General features: G+C 38.5%; 1 protein-coding gene across 4 annotated transcripts in view; it reads left to right on the plus strand.

Annotated features, from left to right (window-relative positions):
• PPP2R5A (protein phosphatase 2 regulatory subunit B'alpha) overlaps positions 1-23,547 on the plus strand; it is a 28,151-nt gene that overhangs the window by 2,183 nt on the left and 2,421 nt on the right. For all 4 annotated transcript variants that reach the window (XM_035901567.1, XM_035901566.1, XM_035901568.1 and 1 more), the window contains exons 2-11: positions 3,171-3,272; positions 9,450-9,542; positions 11,507-11,637; positions 11,846-11,905; positions 13,097-13,205; positions 15,673-15,726; positions 19,753-19,803; positions 20,937-21,056; positions 21,148-21,275; positions 23,390-23,491. In XM_035901567.1, the coding sequence (XP_035757460.1) occupies positions 3,171-3,272; positions 9,450-9,542; positions 11,507-11,637; positions 11,846-11,905; positions 13,097-13,205; positions 15,673-15,726; positions 19,753-19,803; positions 20,937-21,056; positions 21,148-21,275; positions 23,390-23,491 (950 nt within the window). The remainder of the gene's footprint in view (positions 1-3,170; positions 3,273-9,449; positions 9,543-11,506; positions 11,638-11,845; positions 11,906-13,096; positions 13,206-15,672; positions 15,727-19,752; positions 19,804-20,936; positions 21,057-21,147; positions 21,276-23,389; positions 23,492-23,547) is intronic.

The raw sequence follows: 23,547 nt of genomic DNA on the forward strand, positions 1-23,547 counted from the left end.
CTTTCCCTAGGCCTCGGACACCTTTCCTCCAGCTTGCAGAGGAAGCAGCCCAGTTGCCTGAGTCTTGGGGAGGTAAAGTCAACAATCCCTTACAGATATCAAGAGGAAAAAAAATTTTGTTCTTGACCAGTGCATAGGCAAGGTCTGTGTAGGTGAGGAGGTCTCCTAGCGTTCTTCCCTTCACGTGGTCTCTGTTACCACGATAGCTGCTGGGCAAGTACCACACAGTAATGGCTCGTGTAGTTGTCCCTGCTTTGCTTGGATCCTGAGGTAGGGAGCACTGGTTGAAATAATACCAATGTCTTTTCATTTAAAAAAAAAAAAAAATCTTTGTTTAGGCAGATGTACAGGACATATGCTGTACGTTATCTTTGTGGTGCCCCAGGCAACCTGATTTTCCTATAATGTCTTTGCCAAAGCCTTTGAATTAAGAACTGAGTTTTGCTTACAAATAGTTTTAAAGGGGTAGCACAGTATTCTGTGCACTTCCCTTCTAGGTCATCTAAAACAGGTGTCTTCTCTGTTTGGAAATTCTTAGTTGAAAGTACTCTGAAGCAAACAGCAAATTCGGGTTTGGCATTGTGAATATTTTAAGTTTTCTAACTTCTTAGGAAGTTAGAAAGCTCTAGCCTTTACCAGGTTTGGGAGCATAACAGAATTGTCCCTTCAGTACACATTATTCCTCTGTCTCCTTGTGCCTGCCAACCTCCCCTTGTTCCCCATGAGCAAATAAAAATCCAAGGTAAATGAGATTGTCTTAGCAGCTTGCACAAGCTGTGCATTCAGAATTTCAAAAAACATCAGATATCCCTATCTGCATGCTCAGAAATTGGAATTGAATCTGGTATCTCTCCAAATGCTTAGCTCCTTGGGAAGTATATAGACAATAAGGGACTCTTTCTTCTTTGTTTTAATAAAATATAATTCCTGTATCTTAATACATTAACTGGCACGTTTTCAGATGCCACTTTCACAAAACTTTCTGAGATAATGTAGAAAGCTAATGCTGGGTTTCTCTGGAAGCCTGTCCAGCTGTGAAAGCCTTTTATGATTTGTATTTCTCAAATCACAGTTTTGAGGCAAGACCCCACTTACGAAGGAAAAGGAACTTCTTAAATAATATGAGAGGATATAGACAAGAATTTGTCCATAGAAAAACAATGAGGGTTTTAACCCAAACCGCGTTTTTGATCAATACTGTTAGCAAGACATTAGAAAGAAGCAAATGTGACAGGAAGCAGAAGTATTTCAACATAATGAAGTAAATGAACTGGTTCTTCAGGGAGACAGGCCTGTACATAAAAACGGTACACAGTTTATTCTAAATTTTGTATGTTCTCAGGAGACCAATAATGCTAGTAGAAGTATCAAATACTCTGAAAATCATAAAATTAGTTTTCTGAAGATCTGGCTGAGAGGCTTGCTATTTGTTTCTACTGTAGAAGTACGTTCAGTAGTAAGTACCTTTGTTTTGGGCTTGAAGCTTTCACATTTTTTACTCTGAGATTCTGTGCTAAAGGGTTGACTGGTTCAGTTCAGCAAAATGCATCTAGAAGTAAAAGGATGCATTTTCAAGAGGCGTTACCAGAAGATTTGTAAGCAGAGGTAGGGAAGTCTCTATAGGGGACTGATTTGTATGTTGGATGGTTTTGTTGAATACCTAGTAAGGGTAGGCAACATCAAATAAGAGAACCAGGATTGTAGTCTTGGTTTTCGGGCTTGATTAAAATTCACATTATCTCAGACTACCCTTCCTCTTCCCCTAGTCAGTTTTTCTTGTGCTGTGGAATCCCAAGTCCCTTGTGTTAACAGCATTAAAGGACAACTATACTGCTTTGTTTTGGTGGAGGTTTTTTTTCTGCTGTGCAGTAAACTAGGAGGCTGCTGTAGTGCCCATCTATACAGAACATAGTTGCCCTTCTACTCTCGAGCAGCAGCATCTGCAGCTATACTGTGTATCAACAGGAGATGGTGAGAGGACATAGAATGAAGCACGTAGGAGGAAATGAAAAGTCAGTTTATGCAATAGCTATATATCTTGTTTAATGAGGCAGCTGATTCTTCTATGCAGAGCCAGCTGGGTGACTTCAGGATCTTTGAAAGCCCTTTTGCAAGATTCTTCAAACACCTTGGAGACTCCATGGAAGCTTTGCATTTGTTGCAAACTGTCAAACGCTTTCTTTTGTGTTTAGTGGGCTTGGGTGGTTAGCAGCTGTTTGAAGCAGATTTGATCAAAAAGACTGAAGAGTTTGAAACATGATTGGAAAAGTTGGGCTAAGCATGTTCCTGAAAAAAAAAACAGTAGAAAATGCAGAAACGCAATTAACTTAATGTTCTCTTTTGTTCATATTAGAGATTTAAAATCCAGTATGTTACATCTGGCAGAAGAGATGACATTTATTTTTCTTTTGACATCTGAAAGATTGGTTTCTATCTGGACTCCTATGTACTTCAAAAATCCCTGAGAAACCTTTTTGAACTTGCCCTTTTGAAATTTATTTGATATGACTATATCTTACTTAAAGTAACTTGGTAGCTATTTTTCTTTGTTTTTTTTCAAAGTTACTCTGTGTTAAATCAAAAAGTTACAATTGCTATGTATTTCTGACTTCCCAAAACCTTGAAACATCTTGACACTATGAAAAGTGAAAAATTATAAACTGTTCTTCAGTTCTTATTTGAAAGTGAGAAATATCTTGAAATTAACTGAACTCTAGATATATTTTTGGGATTGACTGCCTTACATGTGAAGTAGGCTCTATTTAAATCATAATTGGTTAGTCATCCTGCATTTGTTGTCTTATATAAAACCTCAGCTCTGTGTCACATTGTTAAAAATTGGTCTTTATAAGGGGAAATTGAAATTTTCTTTTAACTTTTGTATGTTTAGAAAAAAAATTTTAAATATGACCATGTCTAGCTACAAACTTGTAAAACAGTTGAGACAAAAGTTACTTTCTTATTATTTTCATTGGCCTGTCTCAGACTTTTGGCTGTTTGAATTTAGCAGTTTTGAAAAAATAAAGAACAAAAGTGACTTATTATACTTCTTGTTTTTTAAAAAGATGGTTTTGTTTCATGTAATTTTAGGATAAAAGCAATACCTTGCTGAGTTTGATCTGTGGAAGCATAAAAAGGTGATACAATTGAACAATTTTTTTCTCTTGCAGATTAGTTCTAATATTTTCAGAACACTTCCACCTAGCGATAACCCAGATTTTGATCCAGAAGAAGATGAACCAACTCTTGAAGCCTCATGGCCCCACATACAGGTATGTGATTCCTTTATTTTCAAGCCTTCTGGTAAGGCAAGAACTGTGAATGGACACTTGAGTCACTTTGTGCCTTTGGTAAGAACATTGAAATTGTTTTTATAATACAGTTGAGTTTCTATACTTGGGAGGAAAAAAAAAGCAGTGCTTTTAACATATATAAACATGGCAGAATGTAAGTCTCCCAAATTGTTTAAATATATATATATTTTTAATGGAGTGATTGCACTGTGAAGTGTGGTATATGTATGTCTTAAATACATGGATATTTAAGTTAATTATGCTCTTAAGAGATTCGTTTTCTGCACTTGAGTGACTTTTGTATGATTTCAGTAAAATTCAAGAGGATGTTAACAGTTTAGTTTCTTCTGACAATAACAAAAAATGGAGTAATAGCCTTTGTCTTTCGAGCAAGAAATAGATATCTTTTCATTCTTCTCGCCCTCTTCCCTCCCTTCACGCAAAAACTTTACAATATAGGCGTTGTTGTTTGGTAACAGTTGGTTGGTTATTCTATTGTTGCACTCTTTTGCCCTTCTCGTGATTTTTATAGCATTGTTGTATCAATCACGTGCTTGACTTGCAATACTGCTGATTTTTTTTTTTTTTCTAATTAGCTGTTAAAAGTTAACAAACCTAAATCACTGTAATCATCCAATCATATCTTGGGTAGTTTGCTGATTTTTACAAGTAGTATCTGTTAAATAAAAGTTTTGTAGCAACTCTTAGTAATGGGTAGAAGAGAAATAGCTACTGCACGTCTGCATACCATTCTCTCCTCTCTTGAGAGAGTTAAAATACTACTCTGCCCCTAATAATTAGCAGTGTCCCTGCTCACTGCAGGGGGGTTGGACTAGATGACCACTAGTGGTCCCTTCCAACCCTAAACATTCTATGATTCTATGATTCTATTCTATAATACCTCAGTTCGAATGTGTCAACAGATGCTCTTGTTTATAAACTGGCCTTCTAATATTGGCTATAAAAAGTACATGTTCAGGATAGCATTTGAGACTTAATTAAAGTAAGAAACAAGTTAGCACAAAAAAATAACTGCAGGTTAAAGGCTGTGGTAATAATTATCTTCTATATGGCTGATCCTAATTCATACTAGAAATGGCTATAACTGAACTAGATGAGAGGCTTGATTTTTGTAGGGGTGCAAGGGCTACGCAAATGTCTCTTACAGTCAGTAGCGGCATCATCTGACTTGAAAATGCCCCTGTGTCTCAGGAGTAAAATTTGTAAATGTTAGCTTGGTTCACTTTAGGTCATAATAAAACTATAGTTCTTTTTATAGAAAAAGACTTGTGGTTTCCGTGACCAGTTCACTTGTGCTTTAGGCTTGTCTGTGAGAAACTGAAAGAGGTCCATAGCCCATGGTATTATTTGAAATTTATTTTTGGCTTTTTCCTTTGCCTTTTTCTAAGTGAGTTTTGGCCAGGCTCTGATCATTGATGGTGGATTTCCCTCTCCTGCATCAGTTGTTCATCCCATCCTTGGAACAGATTGCTCATAGCAGCACAATGGAAACAGTTTGTGTTTTCCTCTCATTTCTTTTACAGTTCATGTGCTCCTGGATGGTAGAAGACTGATTTGATAAACTACCAATTACCCTACAGGAGCACAAAGCTGGTGGAAGTGTCAAATTTTGCATATGGAAGAAGGGGGTCTGCACACACATGCTCCTCTGCGTGCCACCCCCACCCCCCCCATTATTACTTTTCATATAGGCTAAAGAACTGCTTTGGGGAGCGGAGGGGGATGTGTTTTGCTGGCAATGATTTGTGATTGCTCGATTAGAAACAAATTCAGAATTCTATCCTATCTGGCAGTCAGGTAGCCAGTTTTCTGGGAGGGAAAAGAAAAAAAATCTGAATCTCTTCTCCATCTGAATCTGTTGGCATTTCTCTGTAAAGCAACGGTAGATGATGGCTTAGGAATTTACCAGTGCGTGTAGTCACAACAAAAGACTCTAGACCTTCAGTAAAATGAGTGCCACTTGAAAGACTTTTTTAAAGCAATACTCAAGATGGTTTGTAACAGCCAAACTAGGTTGAACGGGTTGGCATTAAACCCACTGTCTGTTTTGAAGCCTGGGGAGTTGCAGAGTTGGTAGCATTGGTAGCTTAAAGCAGTAATGTTCTAGTCATCTCTGCAAGAAAGAAAATTGAATCACTGAAGTAATGGGAGTTGTATTTCATAGCTTTGACCCAAGCATACCAATTTTGAGAACCAAAATGACCAAATCCAGCAGTTCTCCCCTGATTTAGTATTTCCAATGGTAATGCTTCAGTTAAAGTTAAGCATACCTGTGTGTGTCTGTCTCTTTTTTTTTTTTTTTTTTTTTTATTTTTTTTTTTTTTTTTTTTTTTTTTTTTTTTGTGTGTGTGTGTGTTTGGTTTTTTTTTGTAGTAGCACCCATTATCTGTTGTGGCTAGAATCTGTTCTTGTCCCCCTAGTTGATAGCTGTTGTTATGCTTCTAAGTTTGCAGACGTTAGTGTACAGGAGAAGGGAGAAGCTGACTATCCAGAAATGGCTCTTGCAGCTTGCTTCCTGAAATGCCTCAGATAAAGCTTTATGGATTTCCCAAGGATTTCCACAGTTATTTGATACATTTTACCAGCTGTACATGTTCTAGGAGCATTGGTAATAATTATCAGGAAGCTAGATGACTCTGTAAGCATCAGAACTCCATAAATACCCCCTCAGTGCACAAAACTTCCCTGCAATACAGCTCAAACTGGATTTTTGAGTACCAGATTTTGTTTTTCTGAAAGCTCTTGAAAAGCAACAGCAGCAATCATGGCTCTGGAATTGCATGTGTTTATATGAAACATTTGAATGGTTACTAATGCATACTCTCCCTATATTAGAAATGAGATGCGTAACTGATTAATTTGTCATCATGTATTGAAAATCATGCATTAATATTGACTTGTTCTATTTTATAGATTAGGGTATCGATTATGATCAAAACCAAGGTACATCTAAACTTCATCTTGGACAGTTTGTACCAAGATGTTACAGCATTATGCTTTAACTTAGTTCTTCTGCTTGATGTTTATCGCAGTCCCCGTATCTATTTATGGAAAGAAGCCATAATTGTCCTTCCTCCCCCTGGCCTTTAGGGAAAACAAAACATGCCAATTTAGTCTTCCCTCGTAAAAGGCACTCTATCCCATGACAGTTCTAGTGGCTCCTTCTCTGTATCCTTTCAGGTTTGAATAAATTTCCTCAAGCATGTGTAGGACTGTGCATCTCTATGTGTACTGTTAGTATCTTCCTGGAATATCCCAGGATTTCATCTGTCACTTCCGTGGCTTCATTGTGTAGATGGATCTTAGTCATCCTATGGTTAACCCTTTCTCAGCTTAAAGGCTTGCAAATGCTTAGCAGAGCTTTTTCATGGTTCTCTAGCTGTGACTTTGCAATCCTTGAGTTTCATCCTGTATTTATTACTCCAGGCCTTCAGGGTCAACTTGTCCTTTCTTATTGAAAACCTGATAGACTTTTTTTTTTTTCTTCCTAGTAGTAGCTTCCAATATTGTGTCATTATCTAAGCAGTTATCACATGACTCTTCTTTGTGGTCACTGACAGAAATATTTAATGTAGGAATTTTACAGAAATATTTAATGAAATTTAATTCAAAAATTAATCCCTATTAAGCTGTGCTAATAACCTCCCTCCAGCCATATGTTTCCCATTTCAATACAAACCACCACTGAATTTTAAGTTTCTAGCTTGAAAAAAGTCAGTAGAATCATAAATGGTTTGGTTTGGAAAAGACCTTTAAAGGTCATCTAGTCCAACCTCCCCTGCAATGAGGAGAGAGATCTTCAACTAGATCAGGCTCATCAAACCCTGTCCAACCTGACCTTGAATGTTTCCAGGGATGGGGCATCTACCACCTCTCTGGGCAACCCGTTCCAGTGTTTCACCACCACCATCGTAAAAAAGTGTCTTCCTTGTATCTAGCCTGAATCTACCCACTTTTAGTTTAGTAACGTTACCCCTTGTCCTATTGCAACAGGCCCTGCTAAAAAGCCTGTTCTCATGTTTCTTCTAAGTCCCCTTTAAGTACTGAAAGGCTGCAATTGTCTCTCCCTGGAGCCTTCTCCAGGCTGAACAGCCCCAACTCTGTCTTTCTTGCTAGGAGAGGTGTTCCAGCTCTCTGATAATTTGTGTCCTTCCTCTGGACCTGCTCCAATAGGTCCACGTCCTTCTTGTGCTGTGAGGGCTCGAGAGCTGGATGCAGTACTGCAGGTGCGGTCTCACCAGAGCAGAGCGGCAGAATTGCCTCCCTCGACCTGCTGGCCACGCTGCTTTTGATGCAGCCCAGGGTATGGTTGGCTTTCTGATCTGCGAGTGCATGCTGCTGGCTCATGTCCAGGTTTTCATCCACCAGAACCCTCAAGTCCTTCCCCACGGAGCTGCTCTCGTCACCTAGTCTGTATTGATGCTGGGGGTTGCCCTGACCCAGATGCAGGACCTTGCACTTGGCCTTGTTGAACCTCATGAGGTTCAGGTGGGCCAGTTCCTTGAGCTTGTCCAGGTCCCTCTGGAGGGCATCCCATCCTTCAGGCGTCAGCTGCACCACTCAGCTTGGTGTCATCTGCAAACTTGCTGAAGGTGTACTTGATCCCACTGTCTTATGTCATTGATGAAGATATTAAACAGCCATGATTGATCTCTTTCTAAAACAGAGGGTGGAGTATGGTAATATTAAAATAATATATTACTGGATTGTCATCTACCAAACTTTTAACACTGTCCTGTGTTGCCTATTGTGGAACTATGTGCTATTTTGTTTATGCACGAGAAGACAAATTAAGGCTGTACAGGGAAGTGTGGCTTTTAATACAGCTCCATTGCATTAAATTTATAGATGTTTAAACTGCTGATATGAAAAGCTCTTGCTTACAGCCTGTCAGAGGGGAAGAAAGAGTGAAGGGGAACTTGTGTTTCTGAGCTTCTGCTTTGCAGATACAGCATACCCTCCTTGAGGCTATGCCTAAGTAACTGTTGCCTCAAATGTTCTAGATGAAAAGTACTTGTTGTCACACGCTTCTCTCAAGTGAACTTCACAACTATGAATTACTCAAGTGTTGGCTCTGTTTAATAAGTACTCATAGTGGTAATGGTTGAAATAGATGCCTGTGAGTATGACCACAGCTCTATGTGGGTTTTATTTAGAAGTTCAGTCAGTGACATCTTTATGTATCTAAATTGCATTTTAGTATTATTACTAATCAGTTGTTAAACATGGAGTTAAAAAATAGGTATTGAGAACATAAGTGTCCCTGAATGTATCTAAACATAAGACATCTTTCTTCTTAATTCTGCCTTAGCTAAGGGATGCCTTATGTATATTTCATAAAACTGCTGTTGTTGTGGAAGTGCAGTGTTTTGTGTCTTGGACTTCTCATGAACCTCAAAATATGGGACTTGCGCTCTGGCTTCTTCATGCCTCTCTCTGATAACTCAGGGCCTCGCTAGCTCTATCTGCTGTCTGTTTTTTCCATCTGTGGGCATTGTGGGATCATAGTGAATGGGGACTTGAACTCAGAAATAATGCACTACAAAATATAAAGGATGTTGAAGATAAATCTGCAGAGGGTCCTGTTGTTTAAATTGAGTGTCCAGGACATAGAAGCCTAACATTAAGCCAAACTCTTAAGTCTCTCTGTATTCATTCAGCTTTTTAATATGACTTTTCATTTTTGGAGTTCGCAGCTGAAACTTAATTTCAGGAATACTTAGCAGATTCTTCTTCACCCGTTTAAGGAATTATGTGATATTAGAGCACTTAATTTTACCATCAGTGTTGATAAGTTTGGTAATTTATTTCTCCATAATAAATTCTTAATATAGTAGGAAATGTGAATATATGTAATACTTAGAACTTGTTTTTTTGTCTAACAGTGATATTTTCTGTAGATTTATATATAAAGCTTTGACCCTTCTGGGAATTAAAGTGTTCTTGATACTTACTGTAATTCTATCAGTGAATTCTGGTAGAGGCAATGATTAAGCAGTGTCGTGTTGGGCTTCGGTTTCCTTTTGTACCTTTTAATCATGCGAATAGTCCCACTGGCGTGGTGGTGGTGGTGGGGCTGAGATCTGTGTTATGGTGTACTTACTAACTTCAAAATTTTCATTTCAATGCTTGTAGTTGGTGTATGAATTTTTCCTGAGGTTTTTGGAGAGTCCGGATTTTCAGCCTAGCATTGCAAAGCGATATATTGACCAGAAATTTGTACAGCAGGTAAGCAGAGAGTTTTCCCACCTCCAGACTTAGAGATCACTTCTCAAGCTTAACTTATCAGATGACTGTACAGCTAAGAAAAATATTAAAGCTTTCGTGTTGACACAGGGTTAAATTTTAGTTGTTCAACGGTGGTTTCTGCCAAACACTAAATAAACAGCACATAATACCACACAGGCTATATGTAATTAGTAACTTCAGAAACAGTTTGTTTTCAGATATCAACCTCAGTGCTTTGCAATGCAAGATATTTGTAATTTGTAAATACAAGTTGTGGTTTTAATGATTTGTAACTTCCAGTCAAATCAGCAACGTCCTAATTAAACTTTGTAGTGCTTTTATGTTTGCTTTTCATAGATTCATCATGGGAAAACTTAGAGGAAACTTTTTTCCTGTAAAAAGCTCATGTACTTACGGTACATTAAATGTGTTCCGACATCTGCTAACTTGTGACTAGATACAGTTATTCTCTTCACTATTGTGTGTTAACCACAGAAAGAAAATTAAGTAAGAAAGTACATAGGAAAATCATGCTTCCTCATGCAAACTAACTAAGCAAGAAAGTGAAGCGAGGTTTCATATTAAATGTAACTCTCAAGGAATCAGGCTGGAGAATACCAGAACAATTTTTGTCCAAGGTTAACACAGTGGGGATTATTTTTGACCATGTCAAAATACTTGTTTGTCAAGGAAAAGCTCGGTATCTGAAGAGTGAGTGCTGGCATGTCATGACGGTACAGCAGTGAAAAGTAAAAATGTAGATGGACACTTTTCCTCCCCACCTTCAGTGACTGCATTTGACTTCCATTTGTTTGGTTTTACTGTTCTAGTTTATAGGCCTTTCCTTCTTCTCTCCTTTATTTGATTTTCGCATAAAGTTTAGGCCTGAAGCTGCTGCTGAATTGTTGGCCGTGGGCGTCCAATTTACTAATTGACCCATGGCTCTTAAGAGCCATGTTGCAGAGTTTCAATTCCTGACATTTCACTTGATCTTTCTCTAGAGTACAAGACAGACAATGCAGTGAACAGCTAGCTATACATGGAGGAAAAAGTGGAGTAGTGACCCTGAGAAATTCCTCCTAAATCTAAAACTGAAATGAGACTGAACAAAGTTCCTGAACAGCTGTTTCCAGTCCCTTAACACTGCTTGGTGTAGACATACTCAAGCTTACAGGCCTGGACTGAGCAGGAGACTCTTGTGACTGCATGAGCTAAGTTACTAACTTGCTTAGCGCAGTTAGCACTTCTAAATATGCTCTTACTTGGACACACAGGAAAAAAAAAAATAACTAAATGGCCTGCAGTGGGTTTGGGGTATCTTTTGAAGGCTTCAAGTGAGCATGGTCTCTTCTGTATCCCTGGAAAACTTTCTAAAAGAAAAAAATATGTGGAAAATCTTGCTAGCTTACTGTGGCATTTAGTCTGTATTAGCAGAGAATTAGTTAATAATCCTATGCTTATTTTATTACACCCTCCATATTAAATCATTAATTGTGAAACTTCTTGTATAGGAATGCTTTTGCTTAACCTTCAAGACAAGTAGATTATTTTTTTTTTTTATTTAGCTGAGCAATACAGGATGTTAACTAAGAAACTGTAAATATCTGATTTGATTAATTCTGATTTCTTAATGATTAAGTGTAAACCATTTACCTAACGTTTGAAAATCTTATTATTGCAATTTCATTTTTATTTTGATAGTGTAATAGGTGTTAGAACAGCTTTGTCTGTTCTATACAGACTATTGAAGGGAATGAAGCTGCTGGGTTTATATTTTAAAAAAAAGCTTTATTAAAAATCTAATTTTGAAAATACAGTATTGACGTCAAAACCAAATTTTTGGTTAAACTGATTCTATTTTTTCTAATGTAAACTTGTAAATTAAAAATAAGACTCAGCTTGGTTAGTAACACAACAAAATTTAACTATTTCAGAAGTAATACATTTCAATTTAATTTTTAAAGTTGCTGGAGCTCTTTGACAGTGAAGACCCACGAGAACGTGATTTTCTAAAGACAGTTCTTCATCGAATTTATGGAAAATTCCTTGGTTTAAGAGCATTCATCAGGAAACAGATTAACAACATTTTCCTCAGGTATGCTGTATATGTGCATGTGACTAGGTTGAGGAATACTTTATCTTGCCTTCATGCTCTGGGTCTGCAGTGATTTATTCTTGAAATAAAAGGCCTGGGTTTGGTCTGTGATCTGGCTTTCAAATATTTGAAGCCTGTTAACGGTTATTTCTTTGGAATCTCTGATCCTCTGTTTCCATTTTTGATGGTTGTCTTTTTTTCATAACAGGTTTATATATGAAACGGAGCACTTCAATGGTGTTGCTGAGCTTCTTGAGATATTAGGAAGGTAAGTTTGATCTGACACAAAAATATTAAATGTTTTTGTGGGTGTTTGCTTCAGCTTTCTTGCTTTGGGAATGGGGGAAAGAGCATTATTACAGTAACAGCTGATGAAGTGCAGTCACTGATATAATCTAATACTGTCTGGGTTACCATGTGAATATTAAATTAGGATTTAGAGTATAAATTATTCTTTTTCAGTGCAAGTTTTAAGGATGACTGGCAAAATATTTCTTAAGGGTCCTTGTTTGTCAGGAACATCTACTCTCGCTTATCTTATATCTGATAGATGACTTGTTCTTTGATTCAGAAAATTAATGTTAACTTTTGCCCTCATGCTGAATGAAATGCTTTAATCTTCAGCAGGCTTGTTTTCTTTAAATTCTGTTCAGGAAAGCCTCATAAGTGCTGGGGTTTTTTAGTTATTTTTTTGATGTTATTTCACTAATTTAATTTTTAACTTTGAAGTTTTTTGTGGTAGTATTTTACTGTTTTTCCAAAACTGTCACGTACATTTCACAGTAGAAAATTTTATATTACTGGTCTCACTGAAAATCCAAACATTGTGAAACTACTGTGGAACAAATTTTCATTAAAATAAATTTTTTTTTTTTAGATTTATCTAAAATGTAGAGGGGGAAAAAACCCCAACCTCTTCCTGAAGGACTTGTGTCTGTTCTATGACTCGGCTCTTAAAAATAAGATTACTGAATCAATGAGACAACTTTTTAACTGTTTTTGGAGGGAAAGGTCATTCAACAATCTCAAAACAAATGTTCAAACTGCACTGTTAAAATAGTTCAAAATTGTATTTTTTTTGTACAAGTTGGTAGCGATTGCGGGTGGAATGCATCAGCTTCCTGATGCGTCTGTCTAAGCTTTACAATTAGGCAGCAAGACTTACTGTACATACATGATTTTACTTAATGGAGGTCACAATAAAAATACCTTTGGCTCATCTTAATGAGTATTATTTGACTTCTACTGTGATCCTCTGGTATTCCACCAAGAGTCTAAACTCACATGATACCAACACTTTGAAGGTTGTGCGTATGTAGAACCATTTTATGGCTTCAAAATAATCGAGTTTAGAAATTGAATCAGAAATGGAGTGTCTCTTGAATTTACAGAAATTCTTGACTTGCTAGGAAAAAATTATTTTTTAATAAAAATAAATCCTGCTTATTCATGTTTTCAGTATTATCAATGGTTTTGCACTGCCACTGAAAGCAGAACACAAACAGTTCCTTATGAAAGTTCTGATTCCCATGCATACTGCAAAGGGATTAGCTTTGTTTCATGCACAGGTAAGCTTTTGCCTATTTTTAAGAGTGGTGGGGTTTTTTGTATTTGCATTTGAAACTAACGAAATTTAAAGCAGTATGTGTTATAATATCAATAGCCCAAAATATTTGTAAATCCAGTCACTTTTTTTTTAAGAGCTTACAGATCTTAGGTCTAAATGTTAATTTTGAGATAATATTTAGCATATATTAAAAGTGAAAGAATGTAACAGTGAGTCAAAGTCATGTCAGCTGAAGCAGGAAGCCGTTTTGCTTGCTAGTCTTGTCACACTTTAAGCTTCACTTAATCCCAGGACCTTGTTCTATTATAATTTCCTTTATGTAACCTAAATGCTATGTGTAAAAGAACCTTGAGTATGCCCAGGTATTTATTTCAGAAGTGCTTTTTTATTTCTAAAACCACTTCAGTCATGGGGAGGGGAGGAGAATGTTGGATATAAGTGGCAGAAATGTATAGTAGCTCTCTGGATCAGCTAGAAATTATGTAGATCCATGACATGCTGTCAGAATGCTTTGGTTCTTCATTTGACTTCCATTCTTATACTTTGCACAGATGCTCAGCGCTTTATTTCAGGAATAATGTATATTCTTTCCAGTCAGATGGCACTTGAGTATTGAATGCATTTGATGCAAACTTGCAAGTAAATCTGCTGTGGCTAATTAAAAACTTGCTTTGTTAACTTAGTCAGCTCACTAATACAGCTCCTTATAGGCTAAAGATATGAGGCAATGAGTTTCTAATTAAAGTGAAATCATTATGACTATATAGCCTACAAACAGGATCAAGTCAAGAGCTCAGTTAATTCCTAATTCTCTTATAAAGTTTTAATTTAATTAAATCACCTGTCTTTGTGGTTTATTGTTATGCAAATAGGCTGCTGCATGGAATGAGTCAGTGATATGAAAGGGACCGGTCACTTGCCAAAGGTATTCTCAGATGATGGATCAGTACAGCAAGTGATCCTTTTTTTTAAGGATACATTTAATCTGGTTCGTCAGTACCTGCAAGGGTCCTGTTAATTCAGCTGTATGGTGTACCCCGAAGTAGCATTTGGCTTGCTGGCCAGGCTACTCATCTATCCCTTCATAAACCACTAGTGCCACGTGCAGTTTCAGCACTGCGTGTTTCTGGTTTCGTATTATCCTGAAGGTGTAAACCAGCATTAAATCTGCTTTGCACTCAGGAGTGACCTGGTCGCTTTGTTGTTACCGTACAAGTTTAGCCTACCCTTAAAAGTTAAAGCCTTAAAGCTGACTTAAGTTTGAGTCTCTGTGTCTTTGAACAATAAAGAATTACTGCACAATATATATATAATGGGATTTTATGAGATTAATGTGTGACATTTATTATTTTTTGAATCCCCACATATACATCCTTAACCTAAGGGTAAAAGAAATAAATTAGACTTGTTGTAATTACAGCATTGTAATTATCTGCTCTGGGATAACAGATTAAAAAAAAAAAGGAAAGGTAACGCTTGAATTCAGGCATCCTAAGTATTGAAATGTACATGTAATGCGTGTAAATAATTTTTGTCTTTTGCTTTAAACTGTGAGATGAAAAATACCGTGATTTCTTAAAATCAGCCTTAATGGAATCTAGGATTTTAACTACTTTAGTAATAGGATTATTGTATGGTTTCTGTACTGGGCAGAGGTATGGTCATTTAGTTACTTAACTATGTGCTAAGTAACTAAACAATAAGTAATTATATAACATATAACATCACACTTTGGCCAGAGAAGACCCCTGGACAGAAATCACTAGAGGCTGGGAGAGCATGCTGGGGGGTTAATCATGTTACGTTTCCCCCTCTTCATACACCCCTCCACAGGCATTTGTTGTTGGCCATTGCTGGGGACAGGGTGCTCAGCTGGACAGGTGCTGCCTCATCGCTTGTGGCCATGTAACATGTTAAAATTCTTTCAGCTGTAATCTTATCACTGACTGTTGTGTGCTGTAGATGTCCAGTATTTGCATGATGTGTGCTCAGTCAACCTGTTTTAAAACCTTTTTTTTTTTTTTGACTGAAAGTATCACCGTTTCTTACCCCAAAACAGATGTTTGAAGACTGAAAGTGTCACCGTTTCTTACCCCAAAACAGATGTTTGAAAATGATAGCTTTGTAACATTAATACAGGAATGGATGCTGAGAAAAATCTGTCTGGATGCTGGATCTGAGTTAGGAAAAGATCTGTCAAGCTTAAAAATAAATTTATTCTAGGATAAAAAAAAATATTTTTTGGTATGCGGGGAAGTTTCTGTAAGATAGAGCAGGCCTCTATACCTTCCTGCTTTAACTGCTGTTCCGTTTTGTTTGGAATAATTTAAAATGGCTTTGTAGGGGTGATTTGGGTTGGGTCCCCCCCAGATCTGAAGTGCTTCCATTATAAGTTGTGATACTTAGTTATGCTGCCATGTCTAAACAGTGTCTGTTTAAACTAAATAATCGTATGACTTACGTTCTAGCTCGCCTATTGTGTTGTACAGTTCCTGGAAAAAGATACAACTTTAACAGAGCCTGTAAGTGTTTTCCAGTTGAATGTTTTTCTATTTTTAATTTCAACTAAGTATTTCAGTGTAACTTGTTAGAATTGTATAGCAGTACTATCTGTGCTATCTTGATTAATGATCCATAGGCATTTGGGGTGGGGGGCAGGGAAGGGGGAGAATTCAATCTAGAACAGCTGTTAAGAAAATTCTGGGTTTGAAAGGGCAGTTACCTCTTAGCCTCTGACCAAGACTGAGCACAAATTTAAGTAAAAGTTTGAACCACTGATACCATGCAAATTACGTCATACGAGAAAGCAAGTAACAACTGGTATTCCCTCCTGGTAAGAACTAAAATTTCAGTCTTTTTGGTGCTGAGGGCTTGTGCCTAGCCGCTGCATAAAGCTGAAATGTTTTAGGGAATAAACAATCCCAAAATAAAAGCTGGAAAGAATAACAACACTTCATTTAGTCAGAAAGAACTCTGAAATTCCAAATGCGATGTTTCTGTTCTGTCTCTTCGGTTCCTGGGGTGCCTCTTGGCAGTTGCAATACAGGTGCTTGAGGCATCAGTGGCTTTTGCCAGACTGAATCTCCAGTGATACGTATTGACAGCTCAGCTAAAAGGGGGTTTGCAGCACTTCTTACAAGGGCTTTGGCACTGCCCGTAAAGAAGAACGCAGGCTCAGGGCAGTGCAGCAGCTCACGGGGACATGGACTGATGTCAGACCAGAGCAGAAACTGGTTTTAGTTGGACAATCAGAAATCTTTCTGTTAGGGGTAGGTTGATATTTAAATACTTTATCTATTTTTTTGTGACAGAAAAATGAAGAGCTTTTGCAAAGAAACAAAGTTTTCTATAAAGAAAAAAGATAAATAGCTTTGGGGAAACAATGTACATTTTCACCGGTGTTCCAGTGGAAGCCTGTTTTCTGCACAGCCACTTAAGTACTGATGTTCCTCATCAGAACGAGTTATCCTCGTGTGGGTGGTGGAAGATGGCAGACTTGGCTGTCTGTAGACTAGCCTTGTCTGCTTGAAGCATCTTCTTTCCCCCTGCAGTGCAGCATTGCCAGCTACACTGGTCAATAAGCTGATTTTGTTGAATAGGGCGAGGAGAAAGGAATTGCATAAGCTAAGTGATAAAACCAATCCAGGCATTTTGACAGTTAAAGTTGACATGTGAGCAGGAAATACATAGTATCACATAAAAACCTGCAAGGTTGAATGAAGTGACAATGTGACAAAGTCAGAACTTCCTGATACGAGTTTATAGAACTGTGGTGCAGGATCCAAGCCCAAACTTTGAAGCAAGAAGGTAGGGCTTTTTGAAGTAGGAGCGCCATAGTGCAATTCTGAGACTTCATCTGGACTCTCGCATATACCATTCTGGTTGCCTCTTCATCAGTAAAGATGAATTCAGAATGGAGAAGATACAAGAGCTCACTGCAGAGTTGCTACCTGCGCTCGCTTTGCTTGTTACTTTGAGTGTATAGTAAAAACGGGCTTTATCAAGGAGTAAAAGTTAGTAAGAGGATAAGTAGTGAAGCTTTAAGAAACTTTCTGAAATGCTTGAAAAGTAGATGTTAAAGTTTGGGGCAACTGGTGAGATAGCATTTGGAATTTATTTTGGCTTTAGGTCAAGTAATATTTTAAGAACTCCATCAGAAGGCTGTCTTCACGAGTACCTTACTGTTATTTTTCTGGCAGGAATTGTCACTCAGGGTCAATTCAGAGGACGTTCAATCCCAGCTTTCATAACGATGGTAGCCTGCCTTAGGTCAGTCCTGATGTTTGCAAAGCTGACAGGAAGGGTTTGTTACCTAACCCCGCGAAGTGCAATGGCCTTTACATTGAAGAAATCAGGCTAAACACACAGGCCTTGTACATAAGAAGTTTTCTAGCAGGTGCCTACTGTTGTAAGTCACTTTGTGGGGAATTTTGTAGCTCAGAGAAAATTATTAATCTGCAGAGTTTTGTGTAGTAAGAGCAGCAGGAGATGCAAGATCTGCGTTCATGTTGAATATTTCTTTGAATAAAATCTTTGAACATAGATGTGCATGTATCAGCTTTTCAATATGAAAGCGTAGTCAAGCTGGAAATCGATACTCTCTGAGGAGCAAGGGATGGGTACCTTGTTGAGGTCTGCACTGTTATACTTGGAACACATTATTTTCTTTTATCAAGTTGAGAATATGAGTCTACGTAGCGAAGTATATTCGGCACTCTTGCAATAACAAGTGCTGGAAACCGGACACTTCCAGCTAACTCAATTTTACGCTTTCAAGACCAGTAAATTCATGCTCCAGTTAGGGGTGTAGGGTAGGTTCTCACAGCTTTTTCTTCGGCACATGTGCTCATCTGGAATTTTTTGGCTTACTTGCATTGTTCTGGGGGAAGGGAAGGTGTCAGCAGAATGAGCTATTATACCTGTAAATGTTCAGGTTTGTTCTTTAAAAATACAAAATCTCTGTAGTATACAACAGTCATTCAGTTACAAGCTAATTAACAGAAGATGGCCCTAGATTTGAAGTGTATTTACATAGACTACTCTAAATTGTGAATCTAGAGAAACACATGTAATTAATTCATGCAAGTCTGACTCCTCGAGGGCGGAGGAGAAGCGAGTGAGTGAAGGACTGCCGGATCGGGTAACTGCAGTGAACGGGGAGCTCAAAATTTCTCCTCTGCCCCACTTTTCTGCCCTGTCCGTGGAGGCAACAAGGAGGCCTGGTCAGTGCTGGCTGGTGGGGGGGAGCTCTGCCTTCGTGGGCCAGGCGGCAAAGATGTCACCTGTGTGGGCTGATCCCAGGCCACCTGCTCCTTCCTCAGGCGTCAGTTGAAGGTGTTTGTGTTTGTTGCCTGTAGCTTTCAGCCAGCCAGGTAGGACTATACGGTCGAGGCCCTTTCCTTGTAACTTGCTTCCTTTTTGCAGATTTGAGCATAGGACTTTACCAGTTGCCTGAGGCTTCTCCATTTGCTTGGTGTCGTTTGATGTGACATTCAGTTTTGTAGCAGTAGGATATGTGTGTATCCTAGGATAAAGACTGGTGGACACTGAAAATCTATTTTTTTCCTCTGGAAAGTCACTTTTGGTAGTACACATAGCTGTGAATAAAAAGGCCAGCTGGGAAGCTGGGGAGGAGGGGAATCAACATGGCAAAAATTAAATCTTGAAGGTATTAAAACAGTTGCGTTTTACAGTTGGATGTGGTCAATTAGGTGCTGTTGTATCATAAAAATAGAGGTCCTTTCCTCAGAATGAAAGTTTATATGGCTCTGAGAATGTTTCTGCTTCCAAGACATACAGGGGTGTTTTAGCCACCATTAATTTTGTAATTTAGATGCCATGTCAAATGTTTGTTTCTAGGAAACGGGCCTCCAGCCTTTGTTTGTGTGGTGTTTTTTTCCCTCCCTTCCTCTTGAGGGCTGTACTTTCTAATTAAGTTTTGCTAAAATTTTCTTCCAGTCTTGTGTAAGATAGTTTCCACTGTAGATACTGGAATATATTTTTCTCTGTAAGTTTGCATCTTTTTTTTTTTTTCCCCGTAGTTTCCAGTTTTTAACATTTTGAATTCTAGAAGAAAAAAGGAAGTGGCGGAGACTGTGACTCCTCCGTATAGCCCGGGTTGTGCAGCCAGCGTAGACCTCTTGCTCTCGGGCTTTAAACCTTGAGGCCAGGGCAGGTGCTCCCCGAAGCGTGGATGAGCAGAAGACAAAAAATATTCTGGGAAATCCAGCTACAGGGGAGTTAACTTCATTTTGTGATGCTTTGATGTTATTGGCATCCTATCAACCGATGTATGTACTGGGATAGGAGTGGAGTGCAAATGGATAATCAAAGGCTTGTGAAGTGAGAAGGGTTATTCTGATAACCTAAATTAGGTAAATATTTAAATGAGACAGCGGGGTATTTATTTTCAGTGGAACTGCATTTAGCTGTATTCGGTTTTCATTGAACCTCTGGATAAGGAAAAGCAAACTAGTACTTTTTTTTTATCTTATCAAATATGTAATAGAAATGCGTTCTGCTTTAACTTGTTTGTATTTTGAATGTAGGTAATCAGAGGACTGCTCAAATTCTGGCCAAAAACTTGCAGTCAGAAAGAGGTTGGTTTTGTCTCTTGTCTCTGGCGTCTGTTGTCTCTGGCATCTGCTGTGATGTAAAATGTAGGGTGGCGGGCTCACGCGCCTCATCTTGCAGAAAACTCGCAGTTCTTGAAGCTTCTTGAGGCACTTGTCTCTGTCACGCAACTCGATGCAATCGTTTCGTATGTCTGTGTTTACTATAGCATTACTATGCTCAACTGATATTAAAAGTGGCATTCTAGTAAATATATATTGCACAGAGAAGCAACTTGCTGAGGCGTGAGGTATTTTAGTAGATACAGACCCGGCTGGAGGTAGTCATCTGCAGTGAGACACAGAGTTAGCATTTGAGATACCGAGTGAGTGTCTGGTAAAGCACCCATACGTTCTCTTTCAGCTGGAGGTAGTCATCTGCAGTGAGACACAGACTGAGTTAGCATTTGAGATACCGAGCGAGTGTCTGGTAAAGCACCCATACGTTCTCTTTCCGTAGTATAAAAATAACTTCACGTGGTCTTGGGGAAATTAATTTTTTCCTGGTTTCTTCTATGTAGTTAAAATGAGTTTAAAAATCGGGAGTTTGATTTATGCCACCAGATCCCACCCCCTGACAGCTCGTTAAAAGTGGGGTCCCTCAACACCATTGTCCCTGGTTGTGTGAGTGGCGTTAAATTTTTTCTGTGCCACCTACCTAGTGTTCTGCTGGCTGCCATTTAAAATGGGCACAAACTATTTACTCCTTCAAAAGCTGCTTTGGAGATCTCAGATAATGGTCACCTCTGCAGCTGTTCTTGAAGAAATAAAATGCTCTAGCGGGTTTTTTGTAACTGTAAAAAAAAAAAAAAAAACAAACCAAAAAACAAACAAAAAAACCCCAACAACAACCAACCAAACCCCTGTATTCTGCAGCCGCAGCTCTCTGAGGTGTTTAGAGCAATCGCATAAAAGAAGAAATGAGCTGTAACCTGGGAGCAGAAGCTGATGATTGACTTCTTTCAGGCTGCAAAAAGCCTGTGGCTGTCTGCTGCACTGTAGTTACGTAGGGTGTTCCTGGCAGGACTCATGGCTAATGTAGGAGCTGTAGTTTGTTTCTGCTTACTCTGGTGATATAAAACATTCTCATGCTTTTTGACCTGTTTCTTTTATACAAACAGGTAATGTTTTTAGGTGAAATTGAAGAAATCTTAGATGTAATAGAACCAACACAATTCAAAAAAATAGAAGAGCCTTTATTTAAGCAAATATCCAAGTGTGTGTCCAGCTCACATTTTCAGGTAAAAAAAAAAACAAACAAACCCAAATTAGTATAAAAAAAATACTTGTAGTGATTTGAGTGGCTGCTGACCCCTACACTTTGTGTTTCAGGTTGCAGAAAGAGCTTTGTACTTCTGGAATAATGAATATATTCTTAGCCTGATTGAGGAGAACATTGATAAAATCCTACCAATTATGTTTGGCAGTTTATACAAGATCTCCAAAGAACACTGGAATCCGTATGTAATGTTTAACTTTATCTATAGGACCATAAATAAATTGTCCGCTGTTTCAGGTTTGGCTTGTAAGCTTGTAAATGTGAATTCATTTTTACCTAAACCAGATGAAATCAATGTGAGGTTATGGGTGCTAAAATGGGCGTCGTTTTGAGCGCTCTCATGCTTTTGCTGTTCTGCATTGCTGTGACGGAGAACTGGAATTTACTGAAAAAGTACGTGGAAATCGGATAATGGTCTTGATACTGCAATGACAACTGAGCTCGTGCATTAGTTAAAAATGCAAATTAATATTCCTTAGACCAAAACAATTGCCAGGGGATGCTTCTGCTATGTTTACGCTTTGCAGTCCTTTACTCCTTCAGATGAACAAAATTCTGCCAGTGTCTCTGTAAGTAGTTACAGCTGCCCAGTGAGATAAGAGGGGGAAAGACAGCACCACAAAGTATGGTAGGAAAGAGAAATAAGTCGCTACTTCACCTTATATTCAATGCCACAGGTTAAAAGTTAGTATTTTTATATCACATTTGAAAGAAGCAGTAATGACGTTGAAATACTAAGAAGCAAAGTCTGCTTGTGCCCAGCATCCTGACCCGAGTTGCAAGTCAATTTGTGGGAGGTAAAGATTGTACAGGTGAAAGCCAAGGTGGGCAGGAGCCTCCTGCAACTTTGAAGCGAAATCAGGTGTCCTCTTTTAAGCCTGTAGAGGCTCTGAATTATTCTGCGTTTATCTAGATGCTGCATCTATTGCAAATGTGTCAGCTGAGACAATATTAATTTTTGAAAACTAGTTCTCGAAGCACTAATAGTACTGGGGACCTCAACAAATGTGAAGGATGCCCCTCCTTCCCTAGCGGCAGACAGAAGTTGTTCTTTATGAAGGAAGTGAAAGACACAGGATAACCGTATACCTTGAGGACCAGGATGTTTGAGGAAGAAAGTCTAACCTCTTGGTTTTAATCTGGTTTGGAGGGCAGAGTAATGTGCTTGTGTCCATCTAGCTGTCTGATATGGACTTAACTACTCGCTCAAAATCAAGCTTTTCCTCTCAGAAAACCCAAGTCCAAATAAGCATGTGTCTTCACATGAAAGCCTGCGTTCAAAAAAGAGAGGGGAGGAAAAAAAACAACCCCCCAAAAATGTGCGTAGGCAGGCTAAGCGCACCGTGCGTTTTGAACGAGCACAGGGCCTCTGATGAGTAGTTGGGAGATTTCCCAGTGCCACAGTGGACGGAGCGTACTGAACAGCCAAACCTGGCCCTTTGGTGACTCCCTCAGGTTTTCCTTCCACCCATTTTTTTGAAGTCGCACCCCTGCTCTACGATCGGTACTGCAGTGAGAAGCGGAAGGATGGGGAAGACAGTTCACCCACTTTGATGAGTGAGAAGCTTAATGATAGGCACCCTTTTAATGTTTGGGTTTATTGTGGCTTTTGCATTTGTGTGTAATTAAGAGTGGGTTTAAAGGAAATAAACACCGCTATATTCAAGGTAACTTACTGAAATAGGAATGCCTTCATAAAAAGGCCAGTAATGCCTAACGTGGAAATCTGGGCAGCCATGTATTGCTCAAGCTTGTTGAGTGTCGTAAGTAAACGAAGGAACCAGAAGCCATTACCTGAAGTTCTCAATTCAGTTCTCCAGTGGGCCATTATGCAGCAAAACTGCGCTGCCCAGGAAGGCTTTGCTTTTAGCAGCTGTATTAAACCATGTGCCCGTAGTTCCTCTGCTGCACTCTTCTGCCCAGTCTTGAAGCTATTAGCCAGTTTATTTTTCTAGACTTTCATATTTCCTTACCCAAATATTACAAAATTGTTGTTAAAACTCAGTTTATTAGCCGTTAACATAATTGAATGGCTTTATAGTACAGCCACAGTACCAAGAATTATCTCCTGTGCAATTACAAGAGTCAGGAACTTAAGGTTAAACAGCCATTTCAAAAAAAAGTTTCAATATGAATTTTATTACCTTAGAGGAAATTATAGTATTTTGTTTCAGAAACTCACTGACCTTACAGTAGTGTCTTAAATAAGAAGTCCAAAAAAGAAATTGAACGCTTGTTTAACTGCAGTTAATTTTGTGTTGAGTGATTCTAGGGGTTGTGCTCCTTCTGTTGTAGAACCATTGTGGCCCTGGTATACAATGTGCTGAAGACCCTGATGGAGATGAACGGCAAGCTTTTCGATGAACTCACAAGCTCATATAAAGCAGAAAGGCAAAGGTAGTGATTTTTCTTCCAAGTGCACATTGATGAACACGTACCTAGAAGGTACCAGC

Source organism: Egretta garzetta, unplaced genomic scaffold (assembly GCF_000687185.1).
Source record: "Egretta garzetta isolate BGI_Z169 unplaced genomic scaffold, ASM68718v1 scaffold319, whole genome shotgun sequence".
Taxonomy (NCBI): domain Eukaryota; kingdom Metazoa; phylum Chordata; class Aves; order Pelecaniformes; family Ardeidae; genus Egretta; species Egretta garzetta.